General features: G+C 39.0%; 1 protein-coding gene across 5 annotated transcripts in view; it reads left to right on the forward strand.

Annotated features, from left to right (window-relative positions):
- BMAL1 (basic helix-loop-helix ARNT like 1) overlaps positions 1–26745 on the forward strand; it is an 86464-nt gene that overhangs the window by 31668 nt on the left and 28051 nt on the right. For 3 of the 5 annotated variants that reach the window (XM_014602270.3, XM_019476822.2, XM_019476821.2), the window contains exons 2-7: positions 9275–9405; positions 10372–10519; positions 16981–17001; positions 21462–21500; positions 22141–22185; positions 23270–23427. In XM_014602270.3, the coding sequence (XP_014457756.1) occupies positions 9360–9405; positions 10372–10519; positions 16981–17001; positions 21462–21500; positions 22141–22185; positions 23270–23427 (457 nt within the window). In that variant the 5' untranslated portion in view covers positions 9275–9359. Of the gene's footprint in view, positions 1–9274; positions 9406–10371; positions 10520–16980; positions 17002–21461; positions 21501–22140; positions 22186–22766; positions 22842–23269; positions 23428–26745 lie in introns of those variants that run through there. The other 2 variants (XM_019476824.2, XM_059722695.1) reach the window with 2 other exon arrangements.

Consider the following 26745-nt stretch of genomic DNA (forward strand, 5'->3'; position numbering starts at 1 on the left):
TCATGACCCCCAAGTCCCTTTTGGCCATGGTGCTAGTAAGTATGGCACTGCCGAGCCTGTAAGCGGGTTGCGGGTTTTTTTCCCCCCAAGGTGGAATACCTTGCATTTTTTCTGTATTGAAGGACATCTGGTTTATATCTGCCAGTTACTAAGGTTATCCAGGTTGGCCTAGATCACTAACCTGTCATCAGGTGTGGAAGCTCTACCCCAAAATTTAGTGTCATCTGCGAACTTGGCCAGTCCAGTTCTTCTGACACCAGTATCTGCATCGTTAATAAAGACGTTAAAGAGAACAGGTCCAAGGATGGAACCTTGGGGGACACCACTGGTCACGGAGTGCCACGATGATTCACTTCTGTCGACTACCACTCTCTGGGTCTGACCTCAGAGCCAGTTCCCCAGCCATCGGATTGTGATGTAGCCAAGGCTGCAGTTAGCCAATTTTTCCATGAGGAGATCATAGGACACCAGATCAAAGGCTTTTTTAAAGTCCCGATATATGACGTCAGTCTCTTCTCCCTTGTCCAGGTGAGATGTGACCTTATCATAGGAGGAGATGAGATTGGTCAGACAAGACCTACCTGCAACAGACCCATGCTGGCTGTCCCATAGGATGTTGACAGGCTTGTCCCTGAAATGAATGGCAATTTACTTGAATGAGCTGCAATTAATTTATAGGCATTGTCCCAGGAAAGTCCTTAGTACTTTTTAAGTACCTGTGAAGTACCAGAGATCAAATGGGAAAATGGGTGCATACATTTGAATTGATCTCAGAACAAAACGCTTTCTCCCCATAAAAATGGAACATCTATTTACACCCTGAAAGTCTTCTGTAAGTCTTCTAACTTTATCATTGTTCTCCATGTCTTTATGGCTTGAAGCATGCCTTTTCCATATGTGAATTAATTCAAGGTGATGCAGCCAGCAAGTGGAAGTCACTAGTAATCCAATCCAGTTACTGTTTGAGCAGTTGAGTTTGAAAGCAAATAAGGAAAAGTCCCCTGCATAAAAAATGAACTTCATAGAGGTTGTCCTCTCTGAAATACTCCAGCAGCAAGTGACAAAGATGATAAAGGAGTTGGAATGCAAGCTATACAAGGAAACATTGAGAGAACTAGATATATATAATTTCGACAAAAGGAGACCAAGGGGGGATAGGCATGATAAATTTTTAAATGTTTGAAAGACTGCCAAAAAGATGAGGAAGAACAACTAATTTCCTATGCTCTAATACAGGAGTGCTCAACCCACAAGCCAGATGTGGCCTGCCAACCCATGGCATCTTGCCTGTGGGCATTCCCATGGGTCAGGAAAATGATGGCAGTAGGGGTGCAGTAGCAATTTAATACTGCCACCCTTTCTTCCAACCAAATTCCCAAGCTCCATGGGGCTGGATCGGATCAGGGCTGGGCCGGGCCGGGCCAGGCCATGTTTCGTTCCTTCCCCCACCCCACCGCATGGCTGCATTGGGGCTGGGCCATGGTCCCTTCCCCACCTTCCTGTGCAGCCGCATTGGGGTTGGACCACAGCCCCTCTCCTGCCCCCTGCATGGCCGCATTGGGCCCGCAGACAGACCAGGCACAGCTCATCTGGCCTTTGGGGCAAAGAAGTCGTGCATCGCTGCTCTACAGCATAGGACATGAAATACTGGGTTTAAACTGTAACAAAGTGAATTAGGTTAAATCTTAGAACAAGTTTCCTTGCAGTCAGAATTGTAGGATAGTGGATCAAGCTGCCAGGAGAAATTATGGAATGCCTTCACTGGACATTTTCAAGAAGAGGTTGAATAACTATTTAGCCAGGATGTTGTAGGGAAAGTACACCCTGCATTCATTCAGGAGGTTGAATTAGATTACTTTGGAGGTCCCTTCTGATGCTCATTCTACATCTCTGTATCTACAACTGCAACTTCTGTAAAGAACAGTAAGGTTTTGTTTGAGATTTCTAGGAATCGCAGTACCCTGCAGGTATTCAACACATCACCTGTGACATAAAATTAGCTTTGCATGTATGTCTGCCAGACATTCCATGGATATGCTTATTCACATATCTCCTTGAGTCCTGTAAACAAGATGGTGAAAAAAGCCAGGGAGATATCCTTCCTCTTCTGCCATTAGACATAAGTGCACTGTTTTGGGAAGTGCACCTGGATGGCATACAGATGCAAGGCCTGAAGTTCTGGCGGAAACTGGCTTTTTATTAACATCCTTGGTCATTTTCCTTCCTGCAAAATTTTACTGCCATCTGTCAAAGACCTTATTTCAACAAGCAGGTTAGAATGAAATCCACCCCATTGTACTAGAAGATGATTAGCCTTTTGAGTATCTGTATCACCTTCGGGGCATTTCGTCATTTGGGAATGCAGTGCATTCTTGCAGAACATCACCTCAGCAAGAAGTTCAAGCATTGTGAATGCTCTCTGAAAAACAAATTAGTATAGATGATATTTGACAAATATGACAAATTAAGTGACAGATGTGTTCTTGATTTCATGGGAATTGGGACTTTTAGAAGCATGTCCTCCTACCCCAATGATTTGCACAATAGTTGCTGTATGGATAAGCCATTTATTTTTTGTGTTTCCAGCTACTCAGAACTGTGTGACACTTCGCTTCTGATACATGAAGTGTTCTGATAAAAATTAAAGGAGGAATTTTTCATTTTGTATAGCTGCAGTTACCTATGTTTTGTTCAGTCGCCCATAATCTTTTGTTCATGCCATCCTCTCAATTATATTTCTTCTGGAAATCACATTGACAGTTTTAATCTATAATTGTGAAATAATGTTTTTATGATGTGATATACTTATGATTCACAAAGTTAAGAGTGACATTTAATAAATAAACAAGTATGATGAGGGAACTTGGATCTTGCCCTAGGCACAGTTGAAGGTAGCAGTGCTTGCATAAAAAGATCCCGACTCCCAGATGGGTACTTGGCAGACATAATTGACCTACTTTAGCATTGACCTTGATTTGCTCACTGAGGTGTTTCACATACTCGTGATCAGCTTTACTGCATGATTAAGCCAATTGTGTGACAAGTGTCAGTTTAGAAAAAAAATACAAAGCACAGATGAACAGTAGGATATATTTTTCTTCTCAATGTCTTGTTGTCTCTGTATTTCAGCATAATTAAAAAGAAAAAGATAAAATATCAGAGAAATTCTAAAGGAAGCATTCAGAAATAGACTGCAGAGAGGAGCTGCATAATGTGATTCAGTGACAACACGCTTTGATTCTTTTCTACAGGGAAGTTTAATCAGGAAGTGGCCTAGATGGCATTCTTTCAAGTAGGTGCTTGAAGTATCTTGGCAACGCGCTCTGGGTCATAATTGGAGGAATTTGGCTCTGTTTATGTCTCTGTGGGTGCTAACAGTAGGGCAGTGTTGCTTTATTTATAGAATATTTTGTGGAATTGAGCAACTAGCAGCTGGAGGCTGAAAAAAATCACTAAATCAGTACTTTTCCAAATTTTTTGAAAAAGCATTATAATAAGCAAGCAGCTGTCGCCAGGCAGTCAACATTTCTTATAGGTGAGCATGCTACTCATGCTCTATGGCAGGGGTGTCCAATCTGCCTGAATGCCGTTAAGTGACACAAGCAGCCTCTGTGTGTGGCATACAACACAGCAGGGAGGGGACAGGCAGCACAGCCTCAGTGCAGGAAACAGAAGATAGAGCAGCAGATCAGCCAGGGAGCACAGGGCAGGAAGAGAAAAGCAAAGCGGCAGATCAGGCAGAGAGTAGGAAATAGAAAGCTGAGTAGCAGATTGAGTAGAGGAAGGGGAGTGGAGTGGTATAAGGAGTAGAGAGGGGAGCAATTTGTGGCACATCTGCCAGAAAGGTTGGCCCCTACTGCTCTAAGGGACTGACAGCTGTTCCATTATAAATGCTTTGTGTTGGATTTTAAAATAACAATTACGCAGGTAATATTATGCTGAAAAATAGGGTTCTGGTTGATAGAAGTGATGGCATTTGCGGATGAGTGGAGTGGTTATAAATTTTGATATATCAGTGTTGTGTTTCTTTGTTTCCTTTAAATTGCCAGGCATTTGACATAGTTTGCTTTGATTCCATAAAATGGACATGTTCTTTTTTTATACATTTTGCAGTATTTTAATAGTCTTGGTTAAATTGGGGTGTCATTTTCAGGCTTGTTATTGTGAAGACATTTTAAAGTATAGGCAGTCCTTGGACTTGCAACACAGTTGGTTCCTGAAAACCACTTCTTAAGTTCAAACGGTGTAACTTGGAACCAATTTTCTCATAAGAAACAATGTTATAAATGGAGGATTGATTCCTGAACCAAGGCCCAATACCAATACCCTATTTTCACCAAACTCCCCCCCCCACCCCCAGAATTTTGTACTCCATCAATTATAGATGAGTAATACAGCTACATTAATGTATTTATATTGTAAATAGCAATCACATTGATTTGGAAGGACTTCTTTGAGGTGACTTTCCTGGACTTTTTGAAGGGTTCTTGGCTGTAGTCTTCTCAGGAGTCTTGGCTGCAGGTTTTTCTGGAGTCTTGTCTGCTTCTTAAAGAAAGTGGCCAAGGAAGCTTGGCAGACAAGGTTCTTTGGGTGAATCTGATATATTTTATTAGACCAATTTAATTAGTTGGAAAACAATTATTAAGCAAGCTTTCGGGTTCAAAAACCCGTCGTCAGGCTTGGACAGATATTCTCCAGGGATATGAGCAATGCAGCGAACTTGTTTGCTGGCGTGGCGTCGCATAGGATCAAGGATTGTAAAGTTGAAACACCTCAAAAAGTTGAAACAGGGTGTCAGTTTATAAATGTTGTAAGCGCGAAACGTAACTCAAAGTTGTAAGTCGAGGACTGCATTTAAAACCTGTATTTAAAACCTTATTTCAGACAGTATCGTTCTGCATGAAACTTGATTATACAGCCTAACATTTAATTATGTTAAAATGTTGTCCATAACACAGTCCTTTCTGTTATGTCAAGAACTATAAGGATCTTCTAAAGTGACTTATTCAGAATATATTTAATAAGTAGGGGTGAGCCTTTTTGGCAGGTATGCCACAAGGTGATCCCTGTACCTTCCCCATGCCATCTGAGGTGATGCTCTGCCTTTTCTCACTGCTGTATTTGTTGCTGTGCTCCCTGTTCCCTCCCTTTATCTCCTGCAGGCCACGCACAGAGGTTGCCTATGCTATTTGTGGCACCCATGCCACAGGTTGGCTACCCCAGATTAAGTGATGGCCAGAATTTCTATTAAATTGCAAGATAACACCATGAATGTGCTATATATAGTCTGGAAGTATAGCTATTGCTCCAGGGCAGCCTGACATGACAGAACTTGTAGCATAGACACTGCACTTGTACTACTTCAGGGACAGAAGAAAAATAGGACATAGGGGGGAAAGGGTGAGTCATGAAGGAACTGCAGCAAGAGAACTCTTGTCTGATCTGTATGTTCAGAGATTTGTTGGTTTAACTGAAGGTACATTTTCAAATCAGTTTTAGATAAACTAGTGGTAGGAGTAATAGTTTATTTACAGCTTTTGCCAAAGCAATACAATAAAATGAGCAATAAAAATATAAATGACAATAGTTATAATTTTTGCAAAAATATACAGTAAGATCATCCATTCAACCAGTTTACACAAAATTAAAACGGAACATAGGGTGATAGAAAAGATAAAATGAAACACTGAATAATAAAACAGGAGAATTCTACTTGATTTTGGCCCTTATTCTTTGCTCAAGTAACACAAATATACCTAAGGAGCTTAGGACAGGATCAGAAATGTTAGAAAAAAGCCAGATTTGTTTTTTCATTTTCCCAGTTATTTAAAATTTTTCATTAATGGAGAGATCCATTTCCTCTTACTTATTCAAAGAACAAACAAGACCACACTTAGTGATATAAGGCATCTATCTCAGTATTCCCACAAGAGTATTTTCTGTCTGAATATGGGGTCTGACACCACATGCCTTTGATAGTTGCAGGTCTCATGAGAGTGAATTTCAATCTAGTAGTGGCCTTTTGTGCAAAACTGCAAACACAGGTATACTCGTCTGTATGCTGGCATCTTTTATTCTTGGTGACTGTCAGTATGTTTGACAGGCCATTTGTCTAGAGATCTTATTTGGGTGGTTAAATAACGGTTTATTTGGCAAATGAGAAGCATCTAGACTGCACATCTTGGTGTATCTGGTAGGTGTAAATGGTCTAGTTTTTCATTCAGTAATTTAAAGTTTGTAATAGAGCTAAGGTGCTCACATTTATCAGTTTAGTTTCAGAGCACCTGAGCCCCCCACTGTAGAATTATGTAGAGATAAAACCACCTTAAAAATAATTAGAAAACTTTTTCAATTTTTGGGTGGAGCATGGGTTCAGCACCTCTGAGTTCTGCTCTATACAATAAAATGGTTTCTGCCTTGGATCTGTAGACTTAATGACTCAGCTCAGACTTTTGCTAAAGTAATTTCAAGGTATTTAAAATAAGACATCAGTTCTAGTTTCTTCTCATGTAAAAACCAAACTCATTTCTTCCTTTCATTTCACAAAAATAAGACTGGTTTTAGCTGTGTTCATTTCCAAGATAGTTGAGGTACAGTAATGCTAAAAAGCATCTAGTAGTCTCTGTTTGGGATTATGACATTATTAATACATCATCTGCATAAAGTAAGATGGGGATAGGGTCATTCAAAATCATGGACATATGGAATTGATTCCGTGTTACCTCCCATTTTAGATCATTCAAGAATAAAGCAGAGCTAGCAGACATCCTTAGTCTTAGTTGGGAAACTGTTGAACAGGGCACTGCCAATCCTGTAATGTACCTTACAAGCTGTGTTTGAATAGAGGATAGCTTCATCCACTGATGCTGCTACCAGTTTTTTCTATAATTTTAATCTGTCTGTGCAATCAAAAGCTCCTTTGGGATCTGTGAAGGCTATAGACAAATTATTTGGGGGTTTTTACAGATGTAAATGCTTAGTAGCGCAACACCAAACAATGGTCTATGCATGAGTAGTCTTCTCTAAAACCAGCCTGCTCTTTTCCCAAAATACTATTTTCAGAAATCCATGTCCAAAGATGAGGATGTCTTCCAAGCATTTTGACAAGAATATATAAAGGACTATTGAGGCATTATGACACAGGAGCTCTCTTATCACCATTTTTAAAAATCAGGACTTATATTTTCATTCCAATGCTTTGGATAAATGCCTTATAAGTATGTTAAAATTTTGGTCAGAATTAGACACCAATCAGTGAATTTCTTGAAGATTTCTGGGGGAAGAGAGAAACAAGTGAGGAAAAACTTTTGAATTCCTGATTTGATTTTAAATTAATGTCTGTCAGTTTAGGTTGTCTCAGAAAATTCCCAGGTACAAGCTAAAACGAAAATAACATGTCTTTGAGTTGCTGTAAGTGTATCCACATTTTTGCCTCAGTTCATACGCCAGTATATATTTTAAACTAGTGCAACTGCTGTATTGAGGTAAGATCAAGTAGAAGTGTCACACATAGTAAGGAAGAGAATGTGCCTTCGAAGCCCCAGTCAGAAACCCTGCTCCAGAAAAATGATTCAGTAGTTGAGAAGATGCCTAAGCAATAAAGAAAATAGTCACCTGACATCAGGTTTAAAGCATAGGCCTGCATCTTATTTCTAAACTTTAACCTATTTGTATCCTGATTTTTGGTATCTAGAAAAAGCAGACAAGAAAATTGGTTGTAATACTGGATTTTAATTTCTGCTAGTTTGTAACTACTCCTGTGTGGAGAGAGGAAGTCAGCTGCGTTAATTTGAAATTAGGCAATAAGCCAGGGTGATGTAATGATTTTATTCCTTTGTTTACCTCTGCTTTCTGCAAGTCCATTCATAGCATCTCACAAAAGTAGGCTATAGCCTACAAAAGCTCATGTCTCCCTGAACAAGTTAAACTATAAGGTGCCACTTACTTACCTTCACTTCTGTGTAGTTATAATTAATTAAAATATCATTATTATCATCATTTATAAATTATATACACATAAAGAATATGCTAAAACTTCTTATGACATTTCAGATTTGAGGTAAATCTACAGATCATGGCACTGAGGCTTGCCAAATTTGGGCAGTTCCAGCTTTTGCATTGTTGGACTCTTAACTGCCCACAGAACTTTGAAAAAATGAGAAATTTATGTACATAAACAAGAAGGTAATATACCCCCAAAGCCTTAAATTTGTCCATTTATTACATTGTGCATGTTAGGCTTTAGGGACAAGTTAATAAACTCTTAGGAATGATTTGTATAGATAAAAAATAAAATTCCTCCTGAAGTAGATCTTTTCTGGTCATTATGTTACATAACTAATTCTGCTAAAAGTATTCACAGTAGTTTGTGACTTTTATGTGCTAAATTTTGTAATTAGTTGAGCTTCCTAGTTGACTGTCCATAATACTGTTCAAAACTGTCCTTTTAAAACTATTCAAACTTTAGAACAGCTTGAGTTATCAATGGGTTTTGTTTGTTTTTATCTGAGTGGAGAAAAGCTACATTTTTGTGTGGCATGCCATTTACCTTAATTCACACAAGTAAACTTTACTTTGAGTCAGCCTTTGTGCAAATAAACTTTTAAAAATTTAGGATGGTTGCCTAATGTGTAGGGGCTTAATGTAGTCTTCAGTATATGACAGACCACTTACTAATCACCATTCCAGCATGGTTTTAATTTCCATTTATAATCAAGTGGCAAGTTTTGCTCTTTGTCTTTTGTAAGCCTGCCATGCAATTGTACTGAACAAGTTGGGGCAGGATTGAAGAATGGTGGAGGTAAAAAAAAAATCTTCCTGTATTACTGCTTTGACCCCCAAATCAGTCCTCCTACCAACTTTTCACTTCTAGTTAACTGAGATACTCATTTTTGTTGAGCGAATTTCTGTCAGTAATAGAAATGTGTTTTATCCATTCAAAGCCTGCTTCCACATTTGCTTGATTATTTGACAATGAAACTAGTAATTGTATTGTGTTCTTTCAAAGACGATTGTAATAATGTCTCCTTTTGGAGCAGGGACATTGTTAGTGCCATTAGTCCAGCATTAGCCTACTTTATAATGTTAAAAGTCTATAGATGATCAAGGAGAATTAAAATATTGCTTTTTTGATAAGTGGCAACAAGTTTTAATTTTGTCACTTAAAGCATCCCAGATCATGTTTGGCATTCACTTTGCTTAAAACAAAGTTGGTTGGGAAAACTATACATCTTTAAGAGGGAAGTAATGTGTTTCTTGTTTTCCTTCTATCCAGGTTTTGAAAAAGTTTAACTGTTAGACCTTGGAGTATGAAAGAAGATCCTAGGTAACTGGCTGGTTCTGCCTCAGCAGCAGATTGAATGCAGGCCTCTGTTTCTAGATTGCTTCCAGAAAACAAGTTTTCAGGTAAGAACTGTCCATGGTTGTGTATTTATTTGGTTATAGTTTCTTTAGTAACTAAATGTATATTTTATGTATTCTGGCAGCATTCATTACAGAAACACAATTTAGTGGGTTATTTGGCCCACAGGACTAATATGTACACTATTAAAACATAAACATAATTTTGTCATGCCTCTGCTCAGTCTTTTTAACTATGTCAAGAGTGTTGAATTTGTTTGGGGTTATTTTGTTCTTCCCATTCCCCCCCCACCACTTATACCTTGATCTTTTCTGTTCTCATTCCCCACTCCTATTACCTGTTCTCCAGGTTCATCAACCACACAGCTGGTTTTTGTTATAGGTTATGTGATTAAAACTAACAAAGTACTAAACTAAATGGATTTAAGTTGATAGTGTCCATTTAATGCCTAGTTTATTTATGTTCTTTTTGATTGCTTGTTGTCCATGACTGATTCCATAAGCTACTTGTTCTATGAGCTAGTCCTGGTATTTCATTCATTCAGAGAAAATTGTGAACTCTTTGGAGCAGAGAAATTGTTTAAGGTTGAGTAGACTGCCAGTGTGGAAAGGCATTCCAGCACATTGTATGTGTGTAGTCTGATTTCACAGATTGTACTAAACTGTATGTTTTAAGAAATTGATTTTGTTGTGTTACTGCAGCACATGCTGGAAAGTATAAAACTTCAACTTTAAGTTCTGGAAAAAAATCTTTGTGATTTAAATATTATATATAAATAAATACAAGTGTATGTATATTAATAAAATTACTTGTATAACAAATATTTTTAAACTATATATATTTATGTCTATATTATATATATGCTGTTTTGAATATTGTTGAATCAGATGCATTTAACTTCTTTCTTTAAAATATGCTTATTTTTTATGACAAAACCAAATGATGCGATTTAGCAGATCCTTTATTTTTTATTTTTTAAACGAAGTTTATAATGTTTTTATATCTGATAGAGAATCCAATGGCTGACCAAAGGATGGATATTTCTTCTACAATTAGTGACTTTATGTCACCTGGTCCCACTGACCTAATCTCCAGTTCTCTTAGTACTTCAGGAATGGATTGCAACAGGAAAAGGAAAGGAAGCTCTACTGATTATCAGTAAGCATGTTTTTTTTCTTAATTTAGCCTAGTTTAACATAGTTTAAAGAGTACCTGTTTTCTAACCAATTACAATTGATTTAAAGAAGTGATGCTTTTTTACATACTGAAAATGCTTTGTACCTCAAATGGGGGAATTCCTGGCTTTATAATAAAATAAAATAACCTACAACTAGTGTATATGGGTTAAAAGAGGTCAGATTTGGAATTTGTTAAGGATTGATTATCTATCATGGTCCTCCAATTGGTGTAATGTTTCTGGTGTATTATTGGGGAAAGATTGAAACAAAACAGAAGTATTTTTCTAGTAGACCTTTTCTCTTAATTTTATTTTTGACAAAGCATTTGAAAACTGCTCAGAGTCTAGGTGTGTTAAGTGTCCTACTAAACATGGATTAGTTGGCAGAATATATATGAGGTGTTCTGAGTGGTTCTCAAATAACTGCACTTTTACGTGGCAATCGCTAATGCATGCATGTACCTGGAGAATATATATATTTTAGGCATGGGGATGTTCATATAATTTGTTTTTAGAAGTACTCCAATTTCACATTCTAACCTTCCTTTAAAGCATAAAAAACCAGATAACATTACAGAGAGGGAAAAAATAAAAGATGCATTTAAAGTTTTTTTTCTTGTTGTTTCTAAAACATATGAGTTGGATCCATAGTACTCGCTTTGCTTATCAGAGGCACATAAAGAAATGTTGTTATATAACCTTTTTAATGTGAAGTGTTTTGATCACAGCCATGCAGCACATCATTCTGTGAGCTTAGATTCGTACCAGATGTCTTTTTTGTTTCTTTGCTGTCACTAATGTTCTGTGATTTTTTTTTTTTTTTCTTTTTGAGGCCTATGTAAAACAAAGGCCTCAAAACAAAAAACCACTCAGGTTAGGAGTATGTTGCCCCACCTGTTAGTTCTCATCGAAAATGCCTGTTAAATCCCTTTTCTACCAGCATCATCAGTGATATGGGAATCGTGGCTTACAGTGGATATATGAAGCTGGAAAACTTAGTGAATACCTGTAAGTGAGGCAACAGGGCGGATAACACTTATCTCTCATATTTAAAGCGATATGTCTACCTAGTAAGTGGAAACAAGAGAATAGATTAAAAAGCAGAAGCAAAGCTAGGAATGTTCCCCCTTTTCCCCAGACATTTAATTTCTACCCATATGCTGTACGAGGAACCTTACGTGATTTAAGAGTACATGTTTTTGGTTCCTTCTCAGAGTCTGAAGTCTGGTAATGTGAACTAAGGAAATTTTTTTGCAAAGGTCTCCCTTGTCTCTTAATCAACTGCTTTGCTGAACAGTTACAATTAATTGTTCTTGACAAAACATAAACGTCTTTCATTCAAAAAGAGAAAGTTTTAATGATGGAACTGAGTCACTAAAAATAACCCCTCTCCTTTTAAGTTAAGAAAGGGGTTCTTTAAGTCAAAATCAAGGAGCTGCCATCTAAGCTTAGCTTCACATATTTGCCCTAGGAAGTCATAGACTGACTCATTATTAGGAAAGTGGAGGTTTTAGTAATCTGTACCAGATATATAGCTAATCTGCATTCTTGCACTCCAAGAATAACCCAAGGCTATGTAAGAAAACAGTCTGTTTATCCATAGTATTACAAAGACTAGGTATGCAATAACTGATTTAAAGTCTTGTCTGTTAGTAACATGGCCTGTTTACAGACGTTAAAAAAATGGTGCTTTACTTTAAACTCTGTGTGCCCCTGCACTGAGCCCTTTGCATGCCCAGAAGAGGCATCACGTTAGTTGGACCCAGCTTGCCCAATGTCTGTATAGATAAGGCGCTTCAGGGGGGCTTTTTTGGGCACTTTTATCTAAGAGCTGATTGAATCTGCTGTTTGATAAGTGCCAAAAAATCCTGCTGAAGCACCTGATCTATACAGACACTGTAGAGCTGGATTGAAGTAACGTGCTGCTGCTTCAGGTAAAGCATTTTTTTGGTGGTTTGGGTTGGGGGTAAGGTCTGCAGGCAGCCACAGTGACTTGCTTATGTGTTATATCCCCTTTGCTTAATTCTGCAGTTTTTTTCGTCTTAAGACCTCAAACCTGATGTTGGAATATTCCTTTTCTTCAGACAATTTTAGTTCATACTGAGCATACCAGTTGGGAAATGAGTTAAGAGACTTTTTAGGATCTGAGGACACCATTTCTACTTTACAAGAACCTAAATTCAAAATTCTTGTCAGTCCTTTGAGACAGCGTATGTATATTCTGTATATGTGTCCTACTGAATATTCATCAAGCCAGCTGTGTCCTGATCTTGTCAAATTCAACTTTCTCTAGAACAGTGGTGCTTAATGTTCACCTCATAGGACAGATCTGGCCCTCAGAGCTGTCTCATCTGGCCTGTTGGTCTGGAAATTTGATAGTGGGGGAATGGTGGCAGCATCAATTTTTGCTCTTCTGCTGCCAAATTTCCAGACTTGTTGGGGAGCCTTGTGGCCTGGATGGCATGTCCCTGTGTACTGGATCAAGCCAGTTCACGGTCAGGCCAGGACACAGAGTCACTCTGCAGCCACATCTTACATACAGTGCTGGGCCATGTGTAAGATTGGGCCATCATGTAGCTAGATCTAGTACATGGCCATCATGTGGCTAGATCAGTGTGGCAGGTGGCACACCCAGTGATGGGTCTCATGCTGGCCCACCCAGCTGCCTCTATGGGGCAGTGTGCCCAGTCTCGCTTGCCACGACTTTGCTGTTCCCATAAACTGGTGGTATAATGCAGGAGGCTGCCCATTTCCTGCCCCAATGCCAGCGGATGCTATCTGCGGCTCCATACCTCCCCTACACTGCAGTCCATGCCTTGCAGATGGCATCCACATGATGTAATCATAACCTACATCACGACTGGTGCTCCAGGGTCTCACAGAGACTCTCACTCCCTCCCTGGAGTAGCAGGTCATTGTGCTTAACCTTTAGGCCTTTCTTTCGACCCACACTCAGCTTCTTTGCGTTGGAGGACTTACCGGGGTTAAGACTCGCCCCTAACTCTCTGGCTAAGCCCCCCATTTAGCCTCTGGCCCAACTATGGCCTCAGGCGTCCAAAGACATACCTTGGCCTACTCCCCACTCCTGGGGTTCCTATTGTGCTCACTCTAGAGCCTCCACAACATGCCCCACCCTGGAGTCTTCTCATCATCCTCACAATCAACCACTTCCGGGGCCGGCCCTTGTGCTGCCCTTCAGGCTTACACCCAATTTGGCCCTACTCAGTGTGCCTCTGGGACTGCCCTTCCTGCCTACTCGCATTCAACCTGACTCTGTGTGGGTCCACCTACATCCCTGCCCTCTCAGGACTTTAACAACTCCGCCCTCTTCGCTAGGGCCTCACTACAATGCCTTTTCTCAGGGCCTTGGGGTCAACCACTCCCATAGGCTCAGGTGGCACTCCACTTGCCGTGCCTGGCCCACCACACTCACTCCCTGGGATCTTGCACCCCACCCCCTACAGGGGCTCAGGTGGCCGCACCCGTGCCTGGCCCCACGACTGCCTCCAAAGCCCACCCGAAGATGGGGACTGGGATTAAGGCGCTCCTCCACATGTTTCACCGAGGAGGTAACTGGCCTGGCATTTCCTGGGGGCCCCCACTCAACTAGGAGCCCTACCAGGCCACCCTTTCCCAGCAGGGTGCAGTTTTAGCTCATGCCCAAGACAAAGAGCCTCCTGCTCATACCTGCTAGATGTCCCATGCAGTTCAGCCAGGCTAGGTTTGTGCCTGGGCTGGCAGCAGCAAACTGCAGCCTTTATGTGCCTAGTGCTTTATATGCCTGGCTGTTTCCTGTTTTCTGCCCCTAATGTGGCAGGCACGCAAAAGTGCACTGCCACAATCCGGTACATCTGGTACATATCTGGCACTGCCCATGTATGGCATGCAGGGTCAGGCCAGCATGCCAAATTGCACCCTTAGACCAGCCCTGCATGCTGAGCCTGCACTGGTTACAGTGGACTGGCCCTGCAGCACTCATTTGACCAATGGAGCCAGGTAGGTTGAGCGTTTAGGGGCCACTACACTAGAATAAGTGATGTTGAGGTGGGTACCTTGTGCCTAAAAGCTTCTCTAATATCCCAGTTATGCAGTTGGTTCTGTAAAAGATTTCACCCCCTAAAAAATCCCTGCCTCTCACACCACTTCCTTTTAAATCTTTTTTTTCTGAATGAGTAATATTTCTGAATTCCTCTGTTCTTCTAGAAAGACTAAATCTGCTTTTTATGCTGCAACTAGTTTCTTTACATCTAAAGCCCTTCAAATGTCTTCTTCTAATCAGAAGACACTCCATAATAAACTTTAATGGTGGTTGTACCTGAAGTGCAAAAATGTTGACCTGGCCATTAAACACCCCTCTTCTGTTTTTTATAGTAATTGACTCCCGTATTTTTTGTAATGGACTCCCCTGATTTTTCCTTCTGTCTGGACATACCTGTAATAGGTTGTTTGAAGGCAATTGTGTTGAGCTGCTTACATCTACCTCACAGATATCTTCTTGTAATTGCTGTTCTTTCAGGTGAACAGTGAATTAGATCACAAGAAGCTCTAATTCATTGTTCAGCTGGCATAAGAGCAGTTGTGTGAGTATTGGTGAAGGAGATGTAAGCAGCAGGAGGTTCCTTCAGCTTAACTGTTCTGTGGTGGAACTGCCTTAAACTCTATCACATACAAAACAGCCCATCAATCTGTTCTCCAGATTAGCTCCCATCAGTTCCACTGCTGCCACTGCAGCAGGTTACCTTTACTCTGACCGTACGATTTGATTGGAACAGATGAATTGGAGTCTAGCAAAGTGAGATGTCTGGAAGTTTATTCTGTCTTTGAGTCTGATTACCTAAAAAACCTGCTGGTGTCCAGTTTGTAGTGCCCCATCTTTCCCTGTGGTAAGCCAGTTACACACAGTTTTGTAGTGTGTAAAACTACAATAACTAAGAGAAGAATAAAGTCAGAACAATTTAATAAAATGCTTAAAATTTCCCTTTATGTTAAAGCTTGTACAGTCATCCCAGTAGTGTGGGAACATACTTTCCCTTTTCTCTTTCAGCCTACAGAAGGAGCCACAAACCTTCTCCTCCAACAAGTTTCCTGCCCTTCTGGGTTATCCCTGTCCCATTTATAACCTTGCCTTAAGTGATTTGGAACCTTTTTATTAGGCAAAGTGATCTTAACCCTGCTGCCTATGTGTTGTTGTTGTTTTTTTTATTGAGTCTCTCATGATTTTACTCCTGTCACATAAGAGCAACAGGATGTCTTGAATTATAACTTTTATTTCACAGCCAGAAATAATGCCTTTAGTTTTATGATTTTACAGAAGAAAATTACAATTTACAAAATGTGCCTGATCTAACTGAGCAAAAAGCTTTTGGGGCTCTTGTGTTACTTTCTAATCTTCTAATGGTTGGTAAATTTTGATACTTTTTTGTGTCTGAGGTATTGATTGATACATTTTCAAAATCTTCCTTTGGAAGCAGTTGTTCAATTATCTAAATAAGTTTGTTATTGATGCCTCATTACAGTTTAAATTTTATGCTGACAAGCATAATAAACATGGAATTTATTGACTGATTCATAGATGAGGGAACACTCAACATTATTTGAGGTTTTATTTTTAATTTAGAAAGTACATTGAATGATAAAGATTATCAAGTTTATTTAAGACTTAAGTATCAAATAGTGACCTGAAGTAACCATAACATTTAGTGCACCTATTTTTCTGTGATTATTGTAGCACTTGTAATGATGACTATGGAAAGGAGCTTCTGAGTGTTTGAGTATATTTTATAGAGCTTTTATCTTAAAACTCTAGGGCTTAGGTACAAAGACTAAAGTGACACTACTGGTGTCTTAATACACCTGAAGAGACATTAACAAGGGTAACAATTAACCTCATATTTATATTTTCCTTATACTGCCCTTCTGATATCAAGGAAAGTATATCTTATCTTCAAAATGAGAACTGCAACACTTATTTAAGAGTCCATTTTTCCTGCTGGGCCAAACCCAGACACAAGAAACTTTAGGTATGCTTATTGCTCCATCCTATGGAGACCTTTGTACCTCAATTCTCTAACTATACTGTTGACAGGTAAAGCAAGAAGCTCATTGTTTACCCTCACTAAACAGAAGGCACACAATAGGTTTAATTTTAAGGAAGTCAACTTCAGTATCCTTTCAAATTAATTCTATAAACTTGGAATTAATTTTTCTATAAGATAATAGTGTTGCAGCCTTTTGAAGTAGGTTATAAACGAGCCTTTTCACGTTGAATTACATTTTTTTTTTTTTTTTAGTTTCTGGCTATACAAATTTGCATGTTAGTGTGCTAGAATTGGTACCGCACTGGAAATTAATGCAAACCAAAGAAATTGGTGTAGTTTAATCTAGTAAGCATTTTAATGATTTTTTGTACATTGTGTATAATACTTTTTCTTTATCTTTTCAGACTTGATGGCTTTTCTTTTGAGTAAGTATAAACCTTTCAGTAATTAGTTTTAATTCAGACTCTAAGAGAAGTACAATTTTTATATCAGGTTTTCTCGTGTAGTTTTTGGGTAGAAGCTAAGCTAGTATTAAGCCAGGTTTAGAAAGACTTAGAAATCCACATACACTGGTTGCACCAGTTAAAGAATGTCTGCTTGTTTAGTTTAAATTTGTTCATCCTCTGTTTAGACAGGCTGTTTGGGTTTGCCTAAATATGAAAATTGTACTGGTTTAGTCCCTTCCACAATGTGATCGCACTTATTTCCAAGTAAAGATATTTATACCGGTATAAAGAGAAGGGGAATATGCTATACCTGTATTAATTCCTGTGTTTAATGTAAGTGTACACAGTAGGGTTGTTTAAAAATTTGGTTTGGTTTTAATATATCTCACTCGAACAGTAAGTTAAGTTAGTATAAAAGTTGTATGTAAACCAAATTATTGGGTGGGGTTTTTTCTGTGTCCCCCCCCCCCCCCATTTTAATCTAAAAATATATTCATGCTAATTCTGTTGAGAGCTCTTTTAGTGGACAGCGGGGGTGGGGGGGATCCAGGGGTGACATGTTTGTGCCCCCATTTGATTCCTCCTTTACTTAGTTTGCCAGCGAAGCCCTATCTGGCCTGACTTGACCTGGCCTGGCCCCTTCAGGCCAGTGATAGGAACTATCCTCCCCACATTGCCCCCAACCTTGCGAAGAATATCTGCTGCAGACCCACCAACCAGTATGGATACTTGACAAGCATTCTTTGGACATCCAGTCACATGGCACACAAGTCCACACCCTTGTTGTCAAAATCCTATATTTGCTGTTGGTGGATAGTGACATTTCTGAAAGCAAGGGTTTCCTGCTTCAACTTAGAAAATATTTCAGCATATTTGATTATATATTTCACCTTTCAAAATATTTGATTACCTGTAAGTCAATACGAGCTTAGCAGAGCACCTTTTATCATAGATATCCCTGTATCTGAGTAGGAAAAGGATGAGTGGAAGGAGGTATAATACAGAGAGAAGGTCAAGATTTCCTTGTCAGAAAGGAGGTAGCAGTTTCTGTCTGTGAATATATGTATGTACTTTGCCAGTCTGCAACTTGCATAGACATTGAATTTTGTTAGAAGTCTTGTTAGGTTGTGCAGCACAAATGAAAACTGCAGTTTTGTGATTTCAGTATATTTAATTGGATAGAAATAGGCCTTATTTATGGGTAACTGAGTACTAAAACAGGATAAGAAATCAGCTGAAGCTACAGCTAGGAAATTTGAAACATGGGAAATCTTTTTAGATCAAAGTATCATAGTAGCAGACAGTTCAGACATAATCCCTACTAATTAAACCAGTTACTAAAGCTAGAATGATGTGAACTTCCTTGTGTGTATGGGTTTTTAAAAAAAAACATTAAAGGTGTTTGTTACACTGCTTTCTATTTTCTCTTTGTAATTATTATCACCCAGTCTCGAATGCTTTTCTTAGGGTATTTAACTAAATTTCCTTTTATTATCAACTGGACATTAAAAAGTAGGCAGTTTTAAGGGCTACATTGTCCCTAGCCATTTTCAGCTATGTAGTGGATTAAAGGGAGGTAAATTCTCACTCATACAGTTTTGCTTAGCAAAGTAAAGTCTGTTCATATTGCAGCTTTAATTGCAGTATGAGTGGGTGTTGGGGCTGGAGGATAGGATTAAGAGACTGCTTGCCTTTTGTGAACAGATGGATAGACAGGGGCAAGAAATAGAAGCCTTGGCTATGCCTAGATCAGGATAATTGGTTGATCTTGTGTGATGGGAAGAATAAAATACTCCCCAAAATGATAGTCCTAAGTAGCTTCCCCAACTTTTGAACAACTGAAGAGAAATGGAAGGAGGGGAAGGTCCCATTTGGGGCATAATGTTTTACAGCAACTTCTTCTAGAGTAGCATGGCTATTTAGCTTAGTCTTAGTTCAGCAGAAGGATCTCTGTCTAGCTTTTCTCCATGACTGAAATGTGTTTGTAATTTATGATCATAGATAAACATTCTGAACCAAGGTTTATTAGTCCCATTATTTTTAAGACTTTATCTTGTGAAAGGTTTCATGACAAAAAGATACACTAAATTCCAACAAAAAAAAAAAAAATTTAAAATTACTTGCCCAAGCCCTTCAGGCAGATGTCAAAAGAAAAGAAAGAAAAATACCTCATTAGAAATTCTGTTATGTATCAACTTCTGGGCCATTAGGAAGAGGATCTTGAAAAATGCAGTGGTCAAGAAATAAGATTAGCAAATTGCAACAGATTGTGGGAAGAGGATCTGAAAAAAAAAATTAGTGGGAGGGAGCATAGGGAAACTGTGGTTAATGGGAGGTTTATCTGTAAAATAAACATCATTTAAATATCTATTTCTGTTTGAAATTCTGAAGATGTCGACAAACTCCATGAGTTTTGTATGTCTCAAGGTACCAGAATGTCCTCTCTGGTACACTTTGGAGTTTACTGTTTCTAACTGTTTTTAGATGAACAATGAACCTAAGTTGTGTAAACTGAACACTATGCCTTCTGTGTAAGAGAGGAAGGAATTTTGCAGTTAATTTGGAAGTTGCTGAAGCAACATAAAGGGGCTGTAGGTGGGGCTAATAGGATCTTTTTTTTTTTTTTGAGGCCCCAGTTTTCCAAAAGTAACTAGCAGTTTTGCATGTCCAATTTTTGATGGCTTAAAAGTGGTCAGTTTCCAGAAAATGTGAGTAACCACCTCTAAAAATCAATTCCTTTTAAGGTATCAAGTTCAGCTTCTAGAAATCACTACCCTTTTTTTCAAAAATGTATTCACCAGTGGCTTTGATCTTTGCCAACCCGTGATCCATAAGAACACATAGAAGGGGGGAAAAAACAATTGTGAAATCTGCTATACTAGGTCTGCTACGCTAAACACTAGGCCTGTTTGACTGGAGTTAGCATTATATGCTTGAGAATAGGCAAGTTAAAATTATTTGTTTGGGGAAATGGCATGTCACTTACAGTTTCAGCATAAGGGATGCCAAGATAAAGCAGTTTCTTTGGGGAAGCCCCAAGATCAGCGTGCTTTGTTGGATTCATGTAAGATAAAGGGAAATGCTTTAATGTGCTTGAAATTTAAGTGAAAAATGGGGAAGCAATTATTATGCCACAGTCAAGAGCAAAGAAAAGAAGATTGACTGTAGAAGTGTATTGTGCACCTGCTACACTGGCTTCTTAATAGGTATGAATGAACTGAAATCACCATTTCATGGTTTTCATGGAAAATGTTAAATTGGGTATTTTTGACAAAAATCAGAGAAATTCATGAAAGAAAGGAGCCCCACAAAAAATGCAGGGAAAAGCAGGACTCCGTGTAAAAATAAAAGATTTTTCTTCTGTCATCACCATGGAGATTCCAGGTAACTTCCTTAACAGAAAGGTGGTAAAATAGTATTCCCTCATGAAACAGAATTTGAAGCTTTCTACAAAACAACTGCTTAGAAAGGCAAGGATTTTGTCTTAAGTATCAGACATATTAAGAATGACAGCCAGTATGGATGCAATTCTGAGAAGCGTATATGAATGTGATCAGCACTTATAACATCGTACAGAAGTTTATATAAACACAGTGGTCACATAGCTGATAAACAAAACAATACGTTACTAAGACAATTTTAAAACCAGGTATCGGTAAAAAAAAAAAAAAAAAAAAAGTAGATGCCTAGGTGTGCATCATTAAAATACTGATTAAATATTCCATGAGCACTAGCTCACAATTGAATTAAAAAGCAAACCTTAACTTGGGATATACTACTAGATTCCTATTAAAAGTGACAAAAGCAAAGACTTTAAAATAGGTGATGCCAACTGTGATGCCCTGAAATAAGAGATCAACAACAATTTTTTTTAGAAATATAAAGGGGAAAATTTTCTGTTTTGCTAATCTGCACCTACAAACATCACACCAGAACATGAAATCTAAGAGCTAAAAAAAAAAATTCTACACAGAATTAGAAGTTTTTTATTTCTTTCTGACTTACCAGTGCAAGTTGTTTGATAATGGCTAAAAATTTTAATGCTTTGGCGAGAAACTAGAAAGGACACATTAATAGACTAAAAAATATTGTCATAAAACTGATGCCATCAGATTGTAACTTCTTTTACTATACAGCATATCAAATATGTAAGTTGGTTTGTTCTGGCAGAGGCAAAATTATTCCGAGATGGTTTCATCATTGCAATAGAAAAACCAAACAACTTCATACTTATGATCTTTCATGTACAATTTGTGCACATAACATTGTTTAAATAGATGGCTTATTTTTGCACTAGGGGATTAAAGGCAAAAGGAACGTTTTATGATTTAATTAATTATGTTTGATTTCATTAAGCATAAATAAATGCTTGTTTGATATAAGCTTTTGGTATTTGCTAATCTTACTGTATTTTTGAAAGTTTTACTCTGTTTTTTCAGGGAAGGTATGGATACAGATAAAGATGATCAGCATGGAAGGTACTATTTAATTATTAAAGTATACATTTCCAAGCATTTCATTAGGGATGTGAGAATTGTGGTGGTACTTACATCTGTGTAAATATTACTGAAATATTTGGGCCTCTGCATATCTAAGAGTCATTTCTTGCAGGATTATGGCTTATTGTTACAGCTATTATAGAAGGTAATATGAGCCTTAGGGGGATACTTTAGCAAATTATCTAATTTAGAAATCAGAATTTAGAGAAAAATATGCATGTTAAAATATGCTGGTTAAGGTATTTAGTGTATACAGAAGTATTGCTTTATAAACCATGTAAGATATCCTTGAGTCAGGCAGGCAGCCATTTAAATTTTGCAAGTGCCACCTATAATTTGCCATATCCCACTAATTTCAAAATTAAAGGAACTGTTTAAACAGATTTAAGAATGCCTGCTGTTTTGTGAAGGGACAGCTTTCTCTTAATTTTCTGGATCTCACCAATAGCAACCTTGACATTGACAGAACAATGCTAATATCATTGTGTGCGACTGAAAAAGGATTGGAGAATTCACTGCCCACCCTCCATGTTAGGTGATTTTGTTTTGTTTGCCAGAGACAATATGTGGCTCACACTGTATTAGAAAATATGACTCTGTAATGTAACTTCCTTCCCAGCAGGTTGGAATACACAGACCAACAAGGGAGGATAAAAAATGCAAGGTGAACTATTTTATTTCTTAACAAACTTAATAAGTTACTTAATAAGTTTAATATTAAAAAAAACTGTTTCAAGTTTAGTATGTTAGGCACAATTTGCACATATTGCTAGTTTTCAAACTCAGATCTGTCTTCCCCTGTTTGATTTTCACACATTTTGAAGTTTGAAAGATTTGTTCTTCTATAAGCTTCATGAAATTTTATTAAACAAAAGTTAGATATTTTTATTTTTCTTAAATTGTACAATTTAACTAAGAATTCCCATTAATACTGAGTAGGTATTGGGTGGCTAATTCCCTGTGTCTTGCACCAAATTATTCCATGTTGTAAGTGCTAACTTAATATTGCAATGACATCTGTGTATCATTTTAGCATTAAGAGGGTGTACAGTGCTAAAATCAAAAGGCCATAGGGCATGTACTATGAAAAAAAAATTGTTGAATTTTAAAAGTGGACTATCAACAGGCACATATGATGCCCAGCACACTCTTCTTAGGTAAAAGTGGGGCTAATGGTGTCTTCTAAAATATTTTTAATGGTAATCTACAGAATTGGCTGCAACCTGTGAAGATCCTTGCCCTACAGTCCCAAAGGAACTGCAGGACAAAGCAGCAGGATTTGTCTCTGGGCTGCCAGATATGGCAAAAGTAAACGTCAAGGTACGAGGAGCTACTTATCTCCTCCAGATAGGAACCATGCTAACCTGAACTGGGTTGTAACATTGCTGTTAAAATAATGACATGATTGGGATCAGTCTCTGGTCTCAACCAGTGGTGTGTCCTGCCATGGACATATGGCATGGCAGGAGACATGACTATTGGGATTGGGGATCAGGTCCCAACCCATCACATCATTTTAATGTCTGCTGGAGCCAGAATTATGCACAGGAATAATGTTAAACGTTAGCATTTGCACAACTGCTTGTGCAAGTGCAGCCTTAAAACCATGAACAAAGGTTGCAAGATGGGACCTACAATCTACTATTTAAATTAAGTATTGTCTTTTCATTGTTTTTTTTTTTTCACAGTTCAGAATTTCATAACGCTCTTCAATACTATTATTATTTTTATTTTTTCCTATTGTGTAGGGAAGCTCATAGTCAAATTGAAAAGAGACGTCGAGATAAAATGAACAGTTTTATCGATGAGTTGGCATCTTTGGTACCAACTTGCAATGCTATGTCCCGAAAACTAGATAAACTTACTGTACTAAGGATGGCTGTTCAGCATATGAAAACATTACGAGGTGAGTTACAAAACTTTTTGCCTTTGTCCCACATTGAACGATGAGGAGTTTAGAGCTTACAAACTGCAAGAATGATGCATGTGTCTTGGCATGATCATCACCACACTTTCCACAGAATCTCGAATCCCTCTTGGATTACTCATGCTTCTGGTGCAAATTTGACACTGCTTTGACAGCATTCCTTTGAGCCAATAGTGAGGACTAAAAACAGACTCTGAGACCTGGCTTATTAAAGGCAACATAAAGGTTGCAGTTAAGCTGTGCAGAAGGCAGTAAATCCAAAGGCAAATTTTCTACAGAAAAGAAAAGGCAGCCACATGGCGCATATTGAAAACTGTAGGGAAGCAAAATCCATCCCGTCTAAGTCTAGGATCATTTTGACAGGACTCCATGGCTTATGAGCTGGAATAGCATCTGCTGACTTTCTGTATCATTGAAATGGGCTGTTAATCTCTGGATCCACCTAACTGTTCCTCCAAGACATCCTCTTTAACCCAGTCCCTAATTGCCCATGTGGGCCAGAACAGAGGCCTCCGTGTGACACACAATTTATGCCATGCAGGACTTACATGGTCTGAAGATCTTATGCCAGCTTTCTGCCCCTGGATGAATTTCACCAATGATGCACATCTTACAAAACAGCTTTCACTAGAAAACAAGACTGCGAAAAGCTGCAAGTATGAAATGTGACACAGATAATGATTCTGTAGGAATGCTAACATCTGCATTTCCAGATTTGTATGGTTAACTTTCATATCATCTATGCAAGTATTTAACATTTAACCATCTCTAAGAAAAGAAAGGGAAGAAGGTTGAAGATAAACAAGTACTAATTTTGCTACAGTTCTGTAAAGTGGAAAACAGTTACATCTAGAGTACTTTTTTGTGGAATAACAGCTCCAAACTTACCCTTATATTAATGTAGACACAGAACAAAATGGTTGCAGTTTACCTTTTGAATTTTGATTTTTGAAGATAGTTCATTGGTGTTCATTTTATACCTGGTTAGCTGTTTAAGTTATTCATGTACAAGATACACTTTTTTTTTTAATCAGGAAAGTTCCATATAAATTAAATGCTGTGTTAACTGGATGGGGGAGCAGCTTTTTTGGCCAAACTTTCAGAGAAATCCCATTTTTCTTCAGGTGGTATGGGCCTCTTCTACTCTAAAAAAGAATATTGGAGATAATTAATGGCTGCTTAAAACAAGATTAGAGGCTGTCCTAGAACCCAGCTATCATGTTTGTTGGTGTTACATACTAGGGTTATGGTAGATCTCTGATTTAAGAAGTTGGCCTGCTTTTTTCCTGTGGATAGGGTGAAAAATAGTCTTTTGGCATTCAGAAATCAGTTAGGAATCCCAAATATTGATTTGACTGCAAAAGTGTTGGTGTTCAATTACTACACACACACACACACAAAATCAGAATACTTAAGTAATGTATATTATTGCAGTAAATATGGCAATCTCTACTATCTTATGAAATTAGTTATCTGTTATACACAACTCTGTGTTTCCTTGTTGAGTTTTTAATTGCCATGTGTCTGGATAGTAGGGGTAAATGCAAGGGTGCTGTGAAATGGTTATTAAGAACTGAGAGGGAAAGGTAAAACGATGACACAGATAATCCTTGTATAAGCAGCTTTGAAGGAGTGGTTGGCTCCAGTCACCCTAAAACAGGGGTGGGCAAAATGTGGCCGGGGGCCGGATGCAGCCTGCCAGGCCATTCTATCTGGCTCGCAGGGCCCCTAAAGAATTTAGAAAATTAATATTTATCAGCCCTAGGCTGTCTGTCGTGCAGCCCTTGATGGCTTGCCAAAACTCAGTAAGCAGTCCTCTACCCAAAATAATTGCCTACCCCTGCCGTAGAATGTAGGGTCCTTTCCAAGGCTAAACTACAGTTTAGAGAAGACCAGAAGTTTCAGACATTACCAAGGGGGGAGTTTGGCTCAGCTAACAGAGGCTGACAGGCTGGGGAGATTTGCCCAAAGAGAGCAAGTGGTAGACGCTTTTTCTTCCAACTCGGACATGGCATGTATGAGACCTTCATGGGGTATGGATAAAAAGTTAAGCTTTAGGTATAAAAACATGCCTTCAGAACACTATCTTATATAGTTTCTTTTACCCCTTGACCCTGGACACATCTACACAAGACGCTTTACTCGAAATTAGAGTAAATTACTGCGTAGTAAGCACCAACATGTATACGTGCAGACGCTTACTGCACAGTAATGTGCTCAATCGCGAGTAAATTTGCTACCTGTAAATTCAAGTTACTGCACGTTGCAGCAGCTGTAGACAGTTGATCGGGAGCGAAATTGCTCCCAGTCAGGTGGGTAGCAGGAGGCAGGAGATTTCTCCCTGACGGAGCTGCCCCCATTCTACGATCATGGAGCTGGGGCTGGGAACAGGCTGGGAGTTTGTTACCAGCCTCAGCTCCACGATCACAGTCGTGGAATGAGGGCTGGGAACTCCCTGCAGGCTGGGACCCATCCCTGACTGGGACAGTTTGTGGGTTGCACGGGGAGGTCTGTGCATGCAGCCTGGAGGTGGCTAGGGCAGGCCCCAGGCTGCACATGCAGACTTTCCCACACAGCCTGAGGCTAGCTGGGAACTGTCCTGGTCAGGGCCAGATCCTAGCCCTGTGCCCTGATCAGGCGATTGAGGTGCAGGGCTTGGAATCAGCTGCAGTTGGAGAGAGGGGAGATGGCATTGTCCCCTTCCTTGCAGCAGGCAGGTCCTGGGGGTAGGAGGCAATCTCCCAGCCCCTGCTAGAAGACAGCTATCTCCTGGCCCCATGCTCCATGCCAGCCCCTAGAGCTCCCCCTGGCTGCCACAGGGGCCAGGGCAGGGCCGGAATGGGCAGGAGCAAACTGCTGCCAGGAGCAGCAAATCTGCTTCTTCATCCCCGCACATGTAGACACCTGCCCAGGGTGAGTTTACTCTAGAGTAATTTCCTCATGGGTAGACATACCCCCTCTGTACTTTGTACCACTGCATGAAGAAATAACTGGCGCTTTGTTTAGAGAACCTGTTCTTCATTCACTTTTTTATCAGCTAATGTCATGGACTCCCAAAAATAAATAGTTATAATCTGCAATTGTCAGGTTTAGTACCCAGGAGACCCTAACCTGTGTTCTTGTTTAAGAGTGGGTTAGTTGTAGGTTTCCTCTGTAGGAGTGAGAGAAACTTAGGCCTGACACCCATGAGAGTGCATGCAGTGACACCCTGAGAAGGGTTGGTGGTAAAGTTAGCACAGTATACATGGCACTGAATTTATGAAAGCATCCTCCAATTACCAAATGCCTAAAGTAGAA

Source organism: Alligator mississippiensis, chromosome 2 (genome assembly GCF_030867095.1).
Source record: "Alligator mississippiensis isolate rAllMis1 chromosome 2, rAllMis1, whole genome shotgun sequence".
NCBI lineage: Eukaryota > Metazoa > Chordata > Crocodylia > Alligatoridae > Alligator > Alligator mississippiensis.